Source organism: Colobus angolensis, unplaced genomic scaffold (genome assembly GCF_000951035.1).
Source record: "Colobus angolensis palliatus isolate OR3802 unplaced genomic scaffold, Cang.pa_1.0 Scaffold197, whole genome shotgun sequence".
Lineage (NCBI taxonomy): Eukaryota > Metazoa > Chordata > Mammalia > Primates > Cercopithecidae > Colobus > Colobus angolensis.
In genome coordinates, this window is record NW_012115121.1 from 784,907 (window position 1) to 801,471 (window position 16,565).

Below are 16,565 nucleotides of genomic sequence, written 5' to 3' on the forward strand. Positions count from 1 at the left end.
AAAACTCAAACTCCTTTAGTTTTTTAATTTGACCTCATAAGCTGTCCAGTACACTAAATGAAAACTTAAGTTTTAGAGTACATTCACTTTTGTAAGAAAGCTACCAAATTTTTTCTCTTTATAAGAAAGAAAATCTTTTTGATAACATTTATTGAACACATACTCTATATCAAGTACAGCTGCCAGAAATAATACAACAGTGAGCCAGACAGGCAACTTTGCCCTTATGTAACTTGCATTCTAATCAGAGGAGTACTATATACTATGTCGGTGATAAGTGTCATGATGTAAAGTACAACAAAGAAGGGAAATAGGAAATGTGAAAGACCACAGGGGAAGGATTACAAGTTGAAATGTGTTCAGAGAGGGCTCGCTGAACAGGTGACACCTACAGACCTTCTCTCAAATGAAGGTGATTGAGCGAGCTGTGCAGATGTCTAGAGAAAAAGCTTTCTGGACAGAAGGAGCAGCCAAGTGCAAAGGCTGTGAGGAGGCAGCAAACGGTGTCCCTGTGGAGCAGTGGGGAAGACAGTGTAGCTGGAGCAGAGTCGGTAAAGGGGAGAGTAGCAGGCAATGAAGTCACAGTGCTAATGGGTTTTTGAAGGGGAATGGTAGTGAACAGCAGATCATATAGGGTTCTGTGGGGTTTCATAAGAACTTCAAAGTTTATTCTGAATAAGATGGAAGTCCACTGAAGGAATTTGAACCAAAAATCCCGATTCATATTTTCACTGAATCACTCTGATTGGTGAATGTAGATTATTGGGCAAGGGCCGACATAGACTGCTAGGAGGTCATTAGAATAACCAGATAGGAGAGAGTGTGGTTGGATTAGAGTAATACAGGATATGCTGATGGCCTGGAGAGGGGCATGAGAGGAAGAAAGGTGTCCAGGGATGACTGAGTTATGACTTGAGTGCTCTGAAGGATGAGGGCAACCTCAGGAGATGCAGTCAGGTTTTTGTAAGGAGGGATGGGATGGGGATGAGGAGCTGTGTGGACATTTGAGTTTGAGACGCCTGTTGGACATGCAAGTGGAGATACTCAGTGGTTGAATACAGATACCCTAGACCAGTATTCAGAGCAGGAGTGTGGGCTGCACATCCAAATTTGGGAGTAGGTTATCAGTGGCGTTTACTCCTTGAGACAAGATGACATCTCCAAAAGTTTGAGTAGAGGTAGAAAAGAGGAGGTAGCCAAGTACCAAGCGCTGATACTCACCAGTGTTAAGAGATCAGGGTGATGGTAGCAAGCAGCAATGGTGATTGAGAGGCAGCAGCAGCAAGTAAGGTAGGAGGAGAAATAAGTGTGGCATCTTGGAGACCTAGTGATGAATAAGCATTTGAAAGATCTGGGAGTGATTAGGTATCAGCTCTTGCTCTTGGGTAAAGTCAGATGAGTGCTAAGGATTGACTTCAGGGATGAGTTTATTATTCATGTGGAAGATAGAAGATGCCTCTTCCTATTGCTATTCCAGGACAGCTCTAGACTTAAAAGTCAGATGAACTGGATTCCGGTACCAGCTTTGCCTCTAAATCTGAGGCCTAAGTTATCTAATCTGACTCTGAGTTCCTGTCTCTGTAAAAGGCAGATAAGAATACCTACCATTTAAGATCTACCATAGTGGGTTAGTATGAAGATCATGTAAGATGATGTATAAACTGAAATAGGTCATGCAAATATAAAATATTATTTTAAAATTATTTTTCATAAGAAACGATGGTGGCCATATTTTGCTTTAATAATGGAAAAAATGTGGTTGGCATGTTTTGGAAGGTTGTCATCAGACAGTAGACATTTTCTAGGATTTATTTCTACCTGCATGTCTGGAAATGTGTACTACTTTAGATTTATTTAATGGCAGCTAACTCAGGGGCATCAAAATGTGCTAATGGTGTAATATGGCCTTTGTCTTGCTGTTCTGTTTTGTAGGCCTTCAATCAAGCAGGGGCAGGGCCATACAGTGAACTTGTCCTTTGCCAGACACCAGCGTCTGCCCCTGACCCCGTCTCCACTCTCTGTGTCCTGGAGGAGGAGCCCCTCGATGCCTACCCTGATTCACCTTCTGCGTGCCTTGTACTGAACTGGGAAGAGCCGTGCAATAACGGATCTGAAATCCTTGGTTACAACATTGATCTAGGAGACACTAGCATTACCGTGGGCAACACTACCACGCATGTTATGAAAGATCTCCTTCCAGAAACCACCTACCGGTGAGTGCAGGGGAGTAGAAATCTGCATCAACACATCAGCACTTGGGGCTCTAAGTAAACCACTGGGGGAAAATGACCAAGTGAATGTCATCTCCTAGCTGTTTCTAAGAGCCCAGATGTCCAGGGTATTGTCTCACCTTGATCCCTCAGGCCAGAAGACCTGTGAAAAAGCCACATGGGTTCAGGGACTCACTGGACGGTTTTGTGTTCACTCTGACCCACACCCGTCTCTACCCCAGAGTGGACTCAAATCCTCAAGTCAGTCCTCTGAACACTCAAGTCAGAAATTATAAAAGTTCTTTGGCAATATGTTAGCCCAAGAATTTGGCTTCTTCCAGACATTGTGCCAACCTTAACAGTGGCTTAAATGATGATAAAACTTTTAAGATTTCTAAAAGGATGGCATTGGAGATATGTTGACTTTTATTAAACAACCTATGGTTGTTTAATGACTTCTAAAAAAATATCTAGAGCTCAAGGGTTCACCTGAGGGAACACATGTTGAGAATCACTGTTTACTAAGGAAATGCCAGGTAACCACTGAAATTATCAAAAATATCTTCCACATACCAGAAAGCACCTCAGAGGATAGTTCTGTTATGGAGAAGATGAAATGGTTTAGTAGTGTAGGAACTATGGAAAGGTGAGCTTAGATTTGGATAGTAAAACCTCAAGACCCTATTTAAAAAGTATTTAATGAATGCAGCATAAATAATTTAATTCAGTATTATTATGCCAAGGCTAGTACATTGAGCTGAATGTGAAAAGAAACTCACATTGGGAGAATGCCACCTTTTCCTTATAAGATAGCTTTGAAGATACCATTTTAGACAGATGGCAATTTAATAGCTTTAGAAAAGGCAAATGTTTGGTCCTAGTCATACAGTTGATCGTGGCAAAAAAAAAAAAAAAAAAAAAAAAAACTTTAGGCAGTCTTTGCTGGCCAATCAATAAATTATAAATTGGACATTACATACTTGAGGTAAAAACAATTCATACTTGCTTTTTCTTTTACATCTTGAAGTAGAGGCTGATTTTTCAAAATAATAGCCTACCAAATGAATGAAAATCAATCAAAACCTTTTATGTTCAATATCATTCTATAGTAGTTTGTTTTATTTCTGGTTAACATGTAGGACAATTTTATATACCCATTTCTGTTTGTATACAAATAGACAAGAAATTTCAAATATGAATTATTATCATATTTAAATTGTTTCCAGTTTTAATCCATTGTTCACTTAATCTGAATTACATTTTGTGAGTCAGTATTTATCATTTAATAATAGTATATTTTATATCATGAAATCATAAACTAAATATTAGGGACCAAGTTCAATTCTAATGTTTATAACTAAGATATTGGTGTGCCCGTATCAGTAAATGAGTATTTTTTCAATAAAGAAATATAAACAATAAAAAAATAATAATTCATACTTAAGATCAACCGGTTTACAGCTTTAGGAATTTTAGTTTCTATAGCACACAATTGGGTATACTGTGTAGTATTAATAGAACTATGTTCAAACCACAGTCTTGTTGTTTTATGTTTCAAAAACCTAATTGCAATAATTATAGTGAAATACAGAATGAGTATTTCAAGGAACCAAAGGTATAATTTTGGCCCAATCAACTTTTACTTCACCTTTTTTCTGTCCTATAAATTGGTTAAAATATAAGTGAACAGATCATGATGTTCCAGATAAAAACATGTGGAATGAAACATTTTAAGCAGACTATGGAGCTTGGATAAAAGACTTGTTTCTTTTGTTTGATTTTCTTTTTTTTTTTTTTTTTAAGCCTTCAGCAGTTACATATTGTTCTCATACCAAGCTTATTCTTTCTCTGTGTTGCCAGGACGGGGTTGTACACCTCTCTAGTAAATGTACTAATGTGAAAAAGCTTTTTCAATGGATCGGTCATTTCTCCATGGGTGCTATTAAAGCAAACTACACATTGGCTTGCCGACACACTCTGTAGAAATTTCAATTCTGTAGGAATTACAATGCTACTTTTAAAGGCATTCCTTTAAGTTTATAATTGAGTTAGAAATTGAATTTGCCCTTTAGTTTGAAGGAAAACAATATTATTAAAAATGAAAACCTAACTTTGCTTTGTATGCTTCCAGCCAACTAATCGTAGATTTGGCAAGATAAGAGGGTCATGGGATCACCTGGTATCACTCCTTCCCATTCCCTCTATGGCTTGAGCATCTTCAGTGACAGGAGCAGTGGTTCTAGCTTCCACTCACCAGGCAGTCCATTCTATTTGTGGATAAACCTCTCTATATCTAAATCTATTTATGGATAAACCTCTCTATATCTGAATCTATTTGTGGATCAACCTCTCTATATCTGTATCTATATCTAAAATCAACTGCTGGCCTTAGAACTTCCTCAACAACAATGATTCTCGAAGTGTGGTCCTTGGACCAGTAGCATTAGCATCATCTGGGAACTCGATAAAATGCAAATTATCAGGCTCCACCCCAAACCTACTTAATTAGAAGATCTAGGGGTGGGTGCGTAGCACTTCATGCTTTAATTGGCCTTTCAGGAGATTTTGATGCTTATGAAAGCTTGAAAACCTCGGCCCTACAGCAGCGATTCTTAAATGTCAGTGTATATAAGAGTTGCCTGGAGAACCTTTTCAAAATACAGGTGTCTGAGCCCTACTCCTGTAGACCGCTCTTGGCCCCACAGGGGGCCTAAACATCATTATGTTATAATGACAGCTGTCTCTTATTTAACCATCCCACCATCATTTACACTGTCTTCACTAGCATAGGTTTTCTATAACCGCCTCCATCCTCTTTGAGTATTTTTAGGTTTTTGGTGGGCTCTCTGACGTGCAGTGCCCGTACCTCCAGGAATGGTCTGGTTGACTGGCTCAGAGCAGACCAGGACTATTGCCTTCCTTGTTCTCCATACTGAGCAGTTAGTGAGATTGCCTGAGATTACTTTTTTTAAACAACCTTATTTTATGCCCGACTCATACTGAGCTGGCAGGCAACCAAAACTTAAAGTAGATTTGTTTGTTATGCTCATTTGTACTCCTTTTGCTAAGTACAAAAGGCTTAAAAATAACATGTATTGAGCCCTTACTATATGGTAAGCACTATGTTAGGCTGCCAAGAAGTGAATCATAAATCATTTTGTCATAACAAGGTGAGGTGGGCTTTACTAGGAGACAAGTTCTGAGTAGTTCAGTGGTAGCAGACTGGAGTCAGGCAGCCTGGACTTCAATCCTATCCTTCATTTATTGTCTCTGCAAACTTTAGGAAGTTACTTAAGCTCTCTGTGCCTCAGTTTCCTGACCAATAAAAAGGGGATAATAATTTTCACTACTTAACAGAGTTGTTAGGTATTGTAGATAAGAGGTCAGGTACCTAGTATGGGGCCTGACACATAGTAAATAAATAGTCAGAAAATCTATTGTTAGTGTTTGGTAGGGAAGAAATGAACTGAAAGATGGGTCGTAACCAGATTATAGGTAGAGATCTTATCTGTAGAAACCTGGCATTATCCTTCAAGGTTTTTTTGCCTCCAGAGCAGGGTATGAGAAGAGCAAGTCTCAGTGCCTGGAGCTGGAATGGTGGCATTGGTGTCAAAGGAGCTTTCAGGAGCAGGAGCTTGGTGGGAGGCCAGTTCCGACTCCCCTCTCCAGGAAGCCTTCTATGAATAACTTGACTCTGAGCCCATCTTTTCCCCGCCAAAAGGGATTTTCTGTGTTTGCTATTATTTCATACTTCAGATGTTTTCTGATGATGATTCTCTTCTTTCATATTTTTCTTCATTAGATGATAGTCCAGGGCAGGGCTGTTGTAAAAGCCAGCCCATCTTCTGCTTCTCAGGCCTCTCCTACCCTAGCCCCTTCGGCTGCGGGCCCTCTCAGTCTTCTTCATACCTACACTCTCGACATCCTGAGTTCTGGGATGGCCAGTCCTGATGAGGGAAGTCTTCCCAGCTAAGGATGGTTTGTTTCGAAAGTCATTCTTCTTTTAATATATTTTGTAGTAGTAATTTGATTATGTATATAAAGTGCATTGCAGAAGGCTATGATCTTCTAAAGCAGGAGTGTATTTAGCATATAAAATTTGATCCTTTAATAGTGGATTTTTAATCAAAATTTATAAAGAATGTGGTTCTTTATTTGATTTGTTTAATCAATAATATTAGTATATTGATGGATATTGCAGACTCCCGGAAACATGAAGAGATTTTTCACATCAGCCTGGCCAAGATAGAATTTGCTTGGGGTTACATCACTTCTCCAAATTGGAAAGGAAAATGCTACTTCCCTTGTACTTAATTTGCAGAGCTGAAGATTTTTTAAACAGACATAATGCAAATTAAACAAAACAAAGAGACCTGCAGATTTTATCTAGGTTTCAAGATTAGCATGTTACTTGAGCTAAAAAGAAAACTTCTCAAGTTTGGGTTTTGGATAGGCTCTAATTAATTTAATAAAACTTAAAACTCAATTTTTATTTTCTGAGGTGAATTCTTGGAGTGATTCCTCAGATTAGTGTTTTGCCCATTAGTCCAATGTCACCTCTCACTGAATTAGGAAATTATTTTCACATACTGTGTTTTTCACCCTAAACCAAAACAAACAGTAACTGCCTCAGTCCTCATTCAGCTGTCTCAGCCTCCCATGCTCAGAGGCCTTATATTTTCCCCATAATGCAACATCATTTCATTCTATTTTATCAGTTCCTCAATTGTTTTCCATTTTAAATGTTACATCATCATTAGAAACAATTAATGTTAGCTAAGTGCATCAGCTATACACATAAATGTTCATGTATTTTCGCTGAAACAAAATGTGTTTTTGTCAAAATGTGGGATAGGTTGAATTGAGCATTTCAAAATCCAGATAGTTGATTTCAGGGCCAGATGCTGCTTGAATAAAGTGAAGTAAACTTGTTGACTCTTCTAAATGCCTGCTTCCTTGGCAGACGGTCATTGTTGAACTGAAAGTGTGGTTTGAATTAAACATGATCATTTGGTGGGATTTGTAGCCATATTTGGTCCCTGTTACGATATGACAGTATGATATGCCAGACACACAGGGCCTTTGCACCTAAAGGGAGTCCCGTTCACACCTGGATCTAACGTGTGTCTGACACGACCTCACTGAGCTGCAGTTTCTTCACTTGTAAAACAGACAAAGTAGCTCCTACCTTATGGGGTCAGCATAGAAATCAGAGATAATATTGTAGACGTCAAACCTAGCTTTCAACCCCTAGTGGCCACTCTGTCATTTAACCTCTCTGCTTTTAACTTTGGTTTCCTCATCTCTAAAAGCAGATGTAATAGTACTTCCCACTCTGTAGTGCATTTTCTGGAACAGGACAAGTTCTCAGTGTGTGTAGTGATGGTTGCCATTGTTGTTTTCTTCAATTGCTGAGATCTTTGTCTCACTCTCACCTTGCTGCGGATGGCTTATAAAGAAGCCCATCCTTTCAGCTGTTGTTGAGTCCTTGGCCATTACTTGGAGGAAGTGGGATCAGCAGGTTACTCATGTTGTAAAGTGAGGTGGTGTAATAGTGCAGCCGCAGTGAAGACCTGCCCCTGTGCCAGCACTTTTGGCAAGACGTAGCACTCCCAAAGAAGTCATCAGGATGATGACTCCAAAAATGAACACTTGAAAGTTTGCTAGTACTTTTGGCTGTCTTGAATCCTCTCCTGATTTTATTGTAGAGTATAAAGTATTAAAAATTAGAAAATGCTTCTTAAATCCCTTATCTTAGTTAAGTAATCTTCTTTGTAATTGCAGAAAAAAGTCACTGTCCCCATTTTATAGATAAGGAAACTGTTACTTAAAAGTGTTCAATAATTTCTCCAGGGTCTCCAAATTGATGAGCAGGATTCCCAAAGAAGCTACACTGCTAAAGAGTGTTAAATGCTACCACAGTTTTCTTGGTGGTGGTGGTGGTGGTGTGTGTTAAAGCTAAGATTATATGCCTAGGTAATATACACAGTGAAAGATTGGAAAACCATAGAGCTAAAGATATAAAGAACCTAGTACTTACCAAAATACTAGGGAGGCTTTGAGGAAGTAAATGGATTTACAACAGAAGTCAAATACCAAATCTAAATTTATTTTTGTATCTTGATATTTGTATCTTCTAAACTATTTTTAAATTCTTATAAGTGATTTAAATCTCTTAGCAATTTTTTTCTTGACTAGAATAGAACAACAATCTTAAGGAATTCATTACCTTATTTTCTTTTGTGTATTAAAGTAGCTAAGAGCTATTCAGTGGCACAGAGCAAAGGGTAGGATCTCCTAGAATGCAAGGTAAGCCAGCAGATGGCAGAAAGGATCTTGGCCTCTGGAATCTGGGAATGTTTGTACCTAGAATAAAGGGAAGGAATGGTGGTTTGGACACTGGAAGGACCTTAATATAAACCTTGTAGGTGAGGAAATGTGTTACACTGTTGAAGAAAGACGAAAACTTAATGTCCGGCTTAATTTCCTTTTCCTGAGAAGGGGACGAGGGTAGTAATTTCTATCATCATGATGACTGCCTTTTTAAAAAGATTTTTCATTTCCAGTTGCAGAAAAATATGTTACATTCCAATCATAGTAAGAAACTCTTCTATTAATACCATAAAGCAATCTTATAAGACTCATGTGGGAGGCAAGGAAGAGTTGTAGGCGTTCAGTGTTATACCGAGAGACTTACATTGCTTTATCTACAGAAGACTTGATGCAACCCCAGTGTAATAGAATCTGGGAAAAGTAAGGCCCTTTGTAATGGAGTTTTTGCTCTACTTTATCAGAGATGAGTATTTACTACATTCCAAACTATGAGGCAGATCTTTATCTAGTTTTTTTTTTTTTTTGAGACGGAGTCTTGCTCTGTCGCCCGAGCTGGAGTGCAGTGGCCGGATCTCAGCTCACTGCAAGCTCTGCCTCCCGGGTTTACCCCATTCTCCTGCCTCAGCCTCTGGAGTAGCTGGGACTACAGGCACCCGCCACCTTGCCCGGCTAGTTTTTTGCATTTTTAGTAGAGACGGGGTTTCACCGTGTTAGCCAGGATGGTCTCGATCTCCTGACCTCGTGATCCGCCCGTCTTGGCCTCCCGAAGTGCTGGGATTACAGGCTTGAGCCACGGCGCCCGGCCTTAGTTTTAGGTGATTATAAATAGAGCTGCTGTAAACATTTGTGTGCAGGGTTTTGTGTGAACATAAATATTAATTTTTCTAGAGTAAATACCTACGATTGGGATTGCTGGGTCATGTAATAAGTATATATTTAAAAGGAAACTGTTCTCCTATGTGGCCATGTCAGTTTTCATTATCACCAGCAAAATAGGAGAGTTCCAGTTGTACCTTATCCCTGCCAGCACTTTTTTAACGTAATGGTATTACATTGCCAATTTAGTTTGCATTTTTCTAATGGCTAATGATGTCAAACATGTTTTTGTGTCCTTATTTGCTATCTGTATTTCCTCTTTGGTAGAGTGTGTATTCCAGTCTTCCGCCCATTTTTAATGGATTATTTCCTTAACTGAGTTTTGGGAGGTCATTATACATTCTGGATACAAATCATTTGTCAGATGTAATGTTGGGTAATGTTGGCACATATTTTCTTCCAGTATCTATTTGTTTTCATTCTCTTAGCAGTGCAAAAGTTTCAAATTTTGATGAAATCCAGTTTTTTATTTTTTTTCTTTTATGTAAGATCATGCTTTTCATGTCATATCCAAAAACTCTTTACTTAATTCTAGGTAGTAGATTTTCTTCTGTGTTTTCTTCTTAAAAGTTTAATATTCTACATTTAGATCTGTGGTCCCTTTTGAGCTAAGTTTTGTGTAAGGTGTGAGGTTGAAGCTGAGGTTTATTTTCTTCCTATTGATATCCAATTATTCCACCACCATTTGTTGAAAAGACTGTCTTTTCTCCATTGGATTGCTTTTGCATCTTTGTCAAAAGTTGATTGGCCACGTTTGTGTAGGTCTATTTCTGGAGTCTCTATTCTCTTGTATTGATCTAGGTGTTTTTCTCTTCACTAGTACCACACTCTCTTGATTACTGTAGCTTTATACTAAGTCCTAAAATCAGGTAGTGTGATTCTTCAAACTTTATTCTTATTTTTAGACTTTGCATTAGCTATTTTAGTTCCTTTGCCTTTCCACGTCATTTTTTTTTTTAATGTATAAAGAAAAGAGATTTGTTTGGCTCATAATAAACTGTAGGCTGTACAAAACCTTTGGTTCTGTAGGCTGTACAAAAAGTGTGGTGCCAGCATATGCTTCTAATGAGGCCTCAATAAACCTTTAATTATTCGGTCTTTCTAGGCCTCTGGAGGAGAGGGGCGTGTCTCCAAGATTTCTGAAATGCCTTTAAGGGCTTTTTCCCATTATCTTGAATATTAGTACCAGACTCCCTTTTAATCAAGCTAATCTCTCTAGCAAGTGGTTGCTCTACAGACTGCGTTGATTCTTCTCCTGAAAGTACTCTTTTCCTTCTCTACCACATGGCCAGGCTGCAAATTTTGTAAATTGTTACTCTTTGCTTCCCTTATAATTATAAGTTCCAACTTTAAGTCATTCCTTTGCTCCCATATCTGATCACAGGTTGTTAGAAGCAGCCAGGTCACCTCTGGAACACTTTACTCTTAGAAATTTCTTTTGTCAGATACCCTAAGTTATCACTCTTAAGTTCAGCCTTCCACAAAGCCCTAGGACATGGAAACAATGCAGCCAAGTTCGTTGCTCCGGTTCCCAAAAGTTCCTCATTTCCATCTGAGACCTCCACAGCATGGCCTTCACTGCCCGTATTTCCATCAGCACTTTGGTCATAACCACTTAATCAGTGTCTAAGAAGTTCCAGACTTTCCTGTCTTCTTCTGAGCCCTCCAGACTCTTCCAGTGTCTGCCTATTACCCACTTCCAAAGTCAATTCCACATTTTCAGGTATCTTTATAGCAACCCTCTACTCCTCAGTACCAATTTGCTTTGAGTTCATTTTGTGTTGCTCAAACAATTCTCCCACCACAACCTCTCAAGTACTGGGGCCACAGGCATGTGCCGCTATGCCCACTAAATTTGTTTTTTTGTAGAGATGGAGTCTCACTAGGTGGCCCAGCCTGGTCTCAAATTCCTGGACTCAGGCAATCCTCCTGCCTTGGCTTCTCAAAGCGCTGGATTTACAGGTGTGAGCCACTGCGCCTGGCCTAAAATAACATTTTATATATACATTTTAACTCTTTGATTTTAAATTCATAGATGATAAAGGTAATATCTTTCTTATTCATAACTCTGTGCTGCACATAGAAAATACCCAGCTAAGATTTTTGCACATCTGGATGGCATCCTGTTACTAGCAATATCTGCATGCTTAGCTCTAGTTAAGGACTTGCAGAGATTGTTGGATGAGGCTGGCAAAAGGGAGACATGAAATGTCCTATTGATGAGTTGCCCTTTGTTTTTGATTTTGAAGGATACTCATTTGTTCCCTCATTTAGTTTACTCTTGATAGCTCACCTACTTCCAAAACTGACCATGAGGTAGCTGAAGAGTAACTAGGACAAAATATAAAGCATATCTTTAGGATATCTTCCCTGAGACAACAAACCTGTTTTTTAAAAATTAAGGAACTAAGAGATATCTTGCTACCGTGCTTTTTTGCTATTATTTTTTTTTTTTAATGGAGACTATAGTCTGTCCACCTAGCGACCCCATGCTTCTATTTGTCTTGAGTTACTTTAACTTGTTTTTCTTCATTCTATGTTATTGCTTTAGGGGCAAGTAATAAATACTACGCTCAATGTTTATTTCGAATGAAGTATTGCTGCTGCTTTAACCTGCATTGTCTGTATTTTTTTTTTCCTTTCTCTAGGATCAGAATTCAGGCTATAAATGAAATTGGAGCTGGACCATTTAGTCAGTTCATTAAAGCAAAAACTCGGCCATTACCACCCTTGCCTCCTAGGCTAGAATGTGCTGCTGCTGGTCCTCAGAGCCTGAAGCTAAAATGGGGAGACAGTAACTCCAAGACACATGCTGCTGACGACATGGTGTACACACTACAGCTGGAGGACAGAAACAAGAGGTGAGGTGGGGGTGAGGATGCTCCTGAAGCTTCTGTGGCTTTGACTTGCGGGATGAAATCTCAATCATACATTCTTATTTGCTTGCACTAAGACCCTCTTCCTTCTTGTTCAGAGGCTTCCTTTGACTTGAGTCCTGCGTTTTATACCTAGAGTTGTTCCCTTTATTCTCCATTTGGAATTTCTAAACATTCTAAAGATCCTGATTTCCCTACATAAGATAATATGCACTTTTTTTTCCCTTTCATCAAACCAGATAATGGAGAGAAATTATCTAAAGAAACTGTCAAATTCAAGTTCACACTATGTAATAGCATTATATTAGTCATGAGTGCAGAGGGAAATAAGACCCAGGAAGAGATGTTACCTCTTTAAATATTCAGTAACCATCAGGACAAACATGTTTACCAATGTGAAATAGCTGTGGGTGATGTACAGATGGGGATTGTACTCTGTAAATATGGGCAATGCAATATCAAATTAACCAGAGCAAATAGGAGATTCTTCATAAGACTCCATACCCAGGAAACCCTCTTGGCTGTTGAAATCAAATGTAGCCTTTCACGTAGTATTTGTTTAACCTAACTTCATTCTCTTTGAAAATGGCCGATCAGAAGACAGTCAGCCAAACTGTATTTAGAAGTAATCCGATGTCAAGCAAAAGTTAATGGTGACAGAATGTTCTGTTACCAAAAGTCCTAATCAGAGAATCAGGTAAAGGGGATGGGAGAGCACCATAAAACCAAGACAACCAAAATGCTGCTACTTCCCTGCTTACCTACTGACACACAAAACCAGTGTCAGTATAGAAGCATTTCTGTCATTTCCTTTTATGCATTATACTATTCTGTTCTACACATATGGAATCCGTTCCAATTACACAGAAAACCCTGTCCCAGTCTCCACCCCCTACTCTTCAGTCAGGCAGTCTGATGGATTTCAGTACAGTGGAGCCCTGTGGGCCTTCAGTGGAAACCAAGGTTAAAAATCACATAAGACCCTACCTCTAGGAGCATAATAATCAATTTTTTAAATGGCCGTAGAACGTTAGTGTCAGAGGAAAAAAGTGCTTTGGGAGTTTGAAGGAGGCAGAGACCATCTGGTTTAAAAGATCAGGAAAGGTTTCTTGAAAGATGTGACATTTGAGCTTGACTTTGGAGGACCTGTCAAACCTGGTAATTTTAATGACAGAATAAAAAGGGATTATCCTCTTGGAAATTAGTTCTAGTGAAGAGAACACAGAGAAGGTAAGGCTTCCTTTGATAGGTTCATGAGAGATTAAATTCATATTCATTGATACACAAGATCATTCATCTTACTGTGCCATATGTGCCTTCGGATGTGTTTTCATGGGCTTATTATTTTACTGGCTAGGGACTACTCAATGGGAGAGGGCTGGCAAGAACAGGAATTGTGAACTAACAGAAATCACAATACATATATAAAACTAGCACTGGGGGAAATTTTTAAGTGTCTTTTCATTTTTCCCAGGCCTGTGTCTTCCATTGGTGGTAAATCCTTAGAAAATAGCTTCTAGTTGTGCTGTTTTAGAAAAAAGTGAAGCACAGCAAAGTTGTTGAAACCGGTAGCTAGCCAAATAGGGATAAAGGCCAGTGCCTTCCAATTCCCCATGCCCTGCCTCCACTGCTGTCTTAGAAATATGGGAAATGAAGACTCTGCCCCAAGAAGGGCACCCCCTCTTGCTGCAATCCTGCCCTGTGTGGGGCAGCAACCCACTAGTGCCTCATAGGGAAAACCATACAAACGTGTAGTCTGATCCAAGGTTTTCCATGACACGGTGGCTCCTGGGCACAGAACAAAAGCTCCCCAAGCACTTTTCCAAATGAGGTTGCTGGCATGAGGCATTTAAATATACCAGACAAAAAATAGTACAGAATCTAGTAATCAATACATGTTGTTTCTTCCCCCTTCAAAAAGCCCAAGGCTTGCCTAATCAAATAAATGACTTGCCTAAATTTAAATGGCAATTTAAGAAAACTTCACATTAGGAACAGTATTTTTCTTAATTATAGGAGCTAGAGTCCAAATTTATCTTTTTAAATTAGATTTGTCAATGCTCTCAGAAAGTTATTAAAGTGATGGGAATATCGAGCATAATAAATTCTCATTCTATTTGTGAATAATTTTCCTGAGATTTAATAGAATGAAAACAGCCTAATTTTAGTTTGAAGATGACCTTCGTCAGTGTCTTGAAACTGAACTCTTGTAATGAGTGGCCTTTTGAATTCAAGCCTTTAACTTTGAATCTTGGCACATGGATACCAAGGAGAAACAATTTGAGTTGGATACATCATAATGCTTATTATTAGCATAGCCTTTGTCAATCTAGTCTCCTCAGGGTTCTTTAGGACCTGGCTTCTGCAGTTGAAAAGAACAGTGTCTTCCTCCCAAGGGGTAGCTGTCTTTTTCATTGAACTTGTTGCTAGAGGAGCTTCTAGTTGTAAAGCACATATTCTTTAGCATATGTGTTAATTTCATTGACTACCAGTAAGTTTGTCTTAATGCACGTGGCCAGAATAATGATATATCCCGCTTGTGACCAAGGCGAGAACCATAGATAGGCTTAATTGTTATTTTACTTCACTTTCTTACCTGTGGGCTCTCAAAGAGATTTTTTTCCCCTTAAGTTTGAGCGTATTTCTTGTAAATAAAAGGGATCCCAAAGAGCATCTTGCGCGAACCCTTGGCTTAAGACACCTCAACCTAAAATTCATCTGGATCACCTGGACTTTCTATGTTGAAAGGATTTTTCCCCCGGAATGGGACATTTGTTTCCCATCTATTCGGGCTTACGATACTGAAGAGTCCCAGTCCATATTTATGAAGGAAGCAGCCTGAAAGTGTTACCATGAACACTTTATAAACAAGCATTGTGGGCCTTTGAAAAGAAAGCTGCTGATGTCTGAGTTGTATGGGAGTCCTAACCAGCTGTTTAAGTGTTCTTCTTAAGTATATTTTGTAACAGAAGAAAAATGAAAATTAATATATCTGTGCTTCATAATTATCATGTTAAAGAGTTGAGTCAATTTTAGCAACTATTGCTAAATTTCCTTATTCATTAAATAAAGGGGTTAAACTAGAAGACGATCTCTGATATCCTTTCACCTTTTCACCTTAAAGCAACAAATCTTTGTAGAGTATTTGTGAATTAAATCCTTTATGAAAAGGTGTCCCTTGTAAATGATTGGGACCTGTTGCCTCTTTTCCTTCATATTTTTAGCTTCTGCTATTCATAAGTAAGAAAATAAGAAAAATACTAACTTCCCTTAAGAGTAACTACTTAATGTCCAAAAACCCCTCAGGTTCTGCAACTATGATGCACTGATTTATGATGTTTATTTATATGCCTCTCACTCAGAAAATCTGAAGTGACCAAGAGATTTACAGATGCAATGTTCAGCCAAAAATGTTTTTAACCTTCTAAAGGATAGTTATATTTTTATCATTGTTATTTTGTTATTGTTGTTGTTTTTACAGCCTCCCTCCCAGGAAACTTCTATTTATTGCATGCCTACAGAGCACTAAGTGTTGAGAGTTCTGCCTACATTATTTAGTTCTTGAATAAAAAGGGAAATATTTTCTATAAAGTAGGGTTTGTACGAAAGCCTTCTACCATTTAGGTGAAAAAAATACACTGATAAGTTGATTTGATTTCAACTTACAATTATTGGAGTTTTATACATCAAATAGAGGCACTGCTTAAGTATTAGATGGACAAAGATGACTAAGATAGATCCCTTAAGGAGCTCACAGTCTGGTGGGTGATGGTAGGACACAGATGCTTTAAAGCAAATTATGATGTGGAAGGCCTAAAGATTGACACATGCACAGGGTATAGAGGGAAAATTGAAGAATGGCATCTAAGGTAGGCTTGAAATCAAATGAACACTTCTTAGAAAAGATGATAGGTTGAGTGAGTCTTAAAAGGATGCTAATCTTGTAACCTCATGTCTGGGGAGCTTTGGGATGGAGACTTAGTGATGAAGACTTGGGATAGGATGAAAATTACAGACAAAACCTCCAAAGTACAGAAAGGTACCCTGAGTCTTCCTCCAGGTAACTGTCTTTATTCGGTTATTTTCAGACCTGGTGCTTTCTTTCCCGTTAAGTTTGGGCATGTTTCATGTAAATAAAAGAGATCCCAAAGAGCATCTTGCCCAAACCCTTGGCTCAAGGCAAATCAACCTAGAATTCATCTAGATCACCTGGACTTGCTATGTTGAAAGGATTCTACCCCCTGGGATAGGACATTTGTTTCCCATTTAT

At 38.7% G+C, this 16,565-nt stretch overlaps 1 protein-coding gene across 1 annotated transcript in view; it reads left to right on the plus strand.

Moving 5' to 3' along the window:
* The window catches only part of FNDC3B (fibronectin type III domain containing 3B), a 311,196-nt gene that overhangs the window by 263,923 nt on the left and 30,708 nt on the right, over window positions 1-16,565 (plus strand). Inside the window, exons 23-24 of the mRNA XM_011940990.1 lie at window positions 1,933-2,213; window positions 12,068-12,280. Coding sequence (XP_011796380.1) covers window positions 1,933-2,213; window positions 12,068-12,280 — 494 coding nt within the window. The remainder of the gene's footprint in view (window positions 1-1,932; window positions 2,214-12,067; window positions 12,281-16,565) is intronic.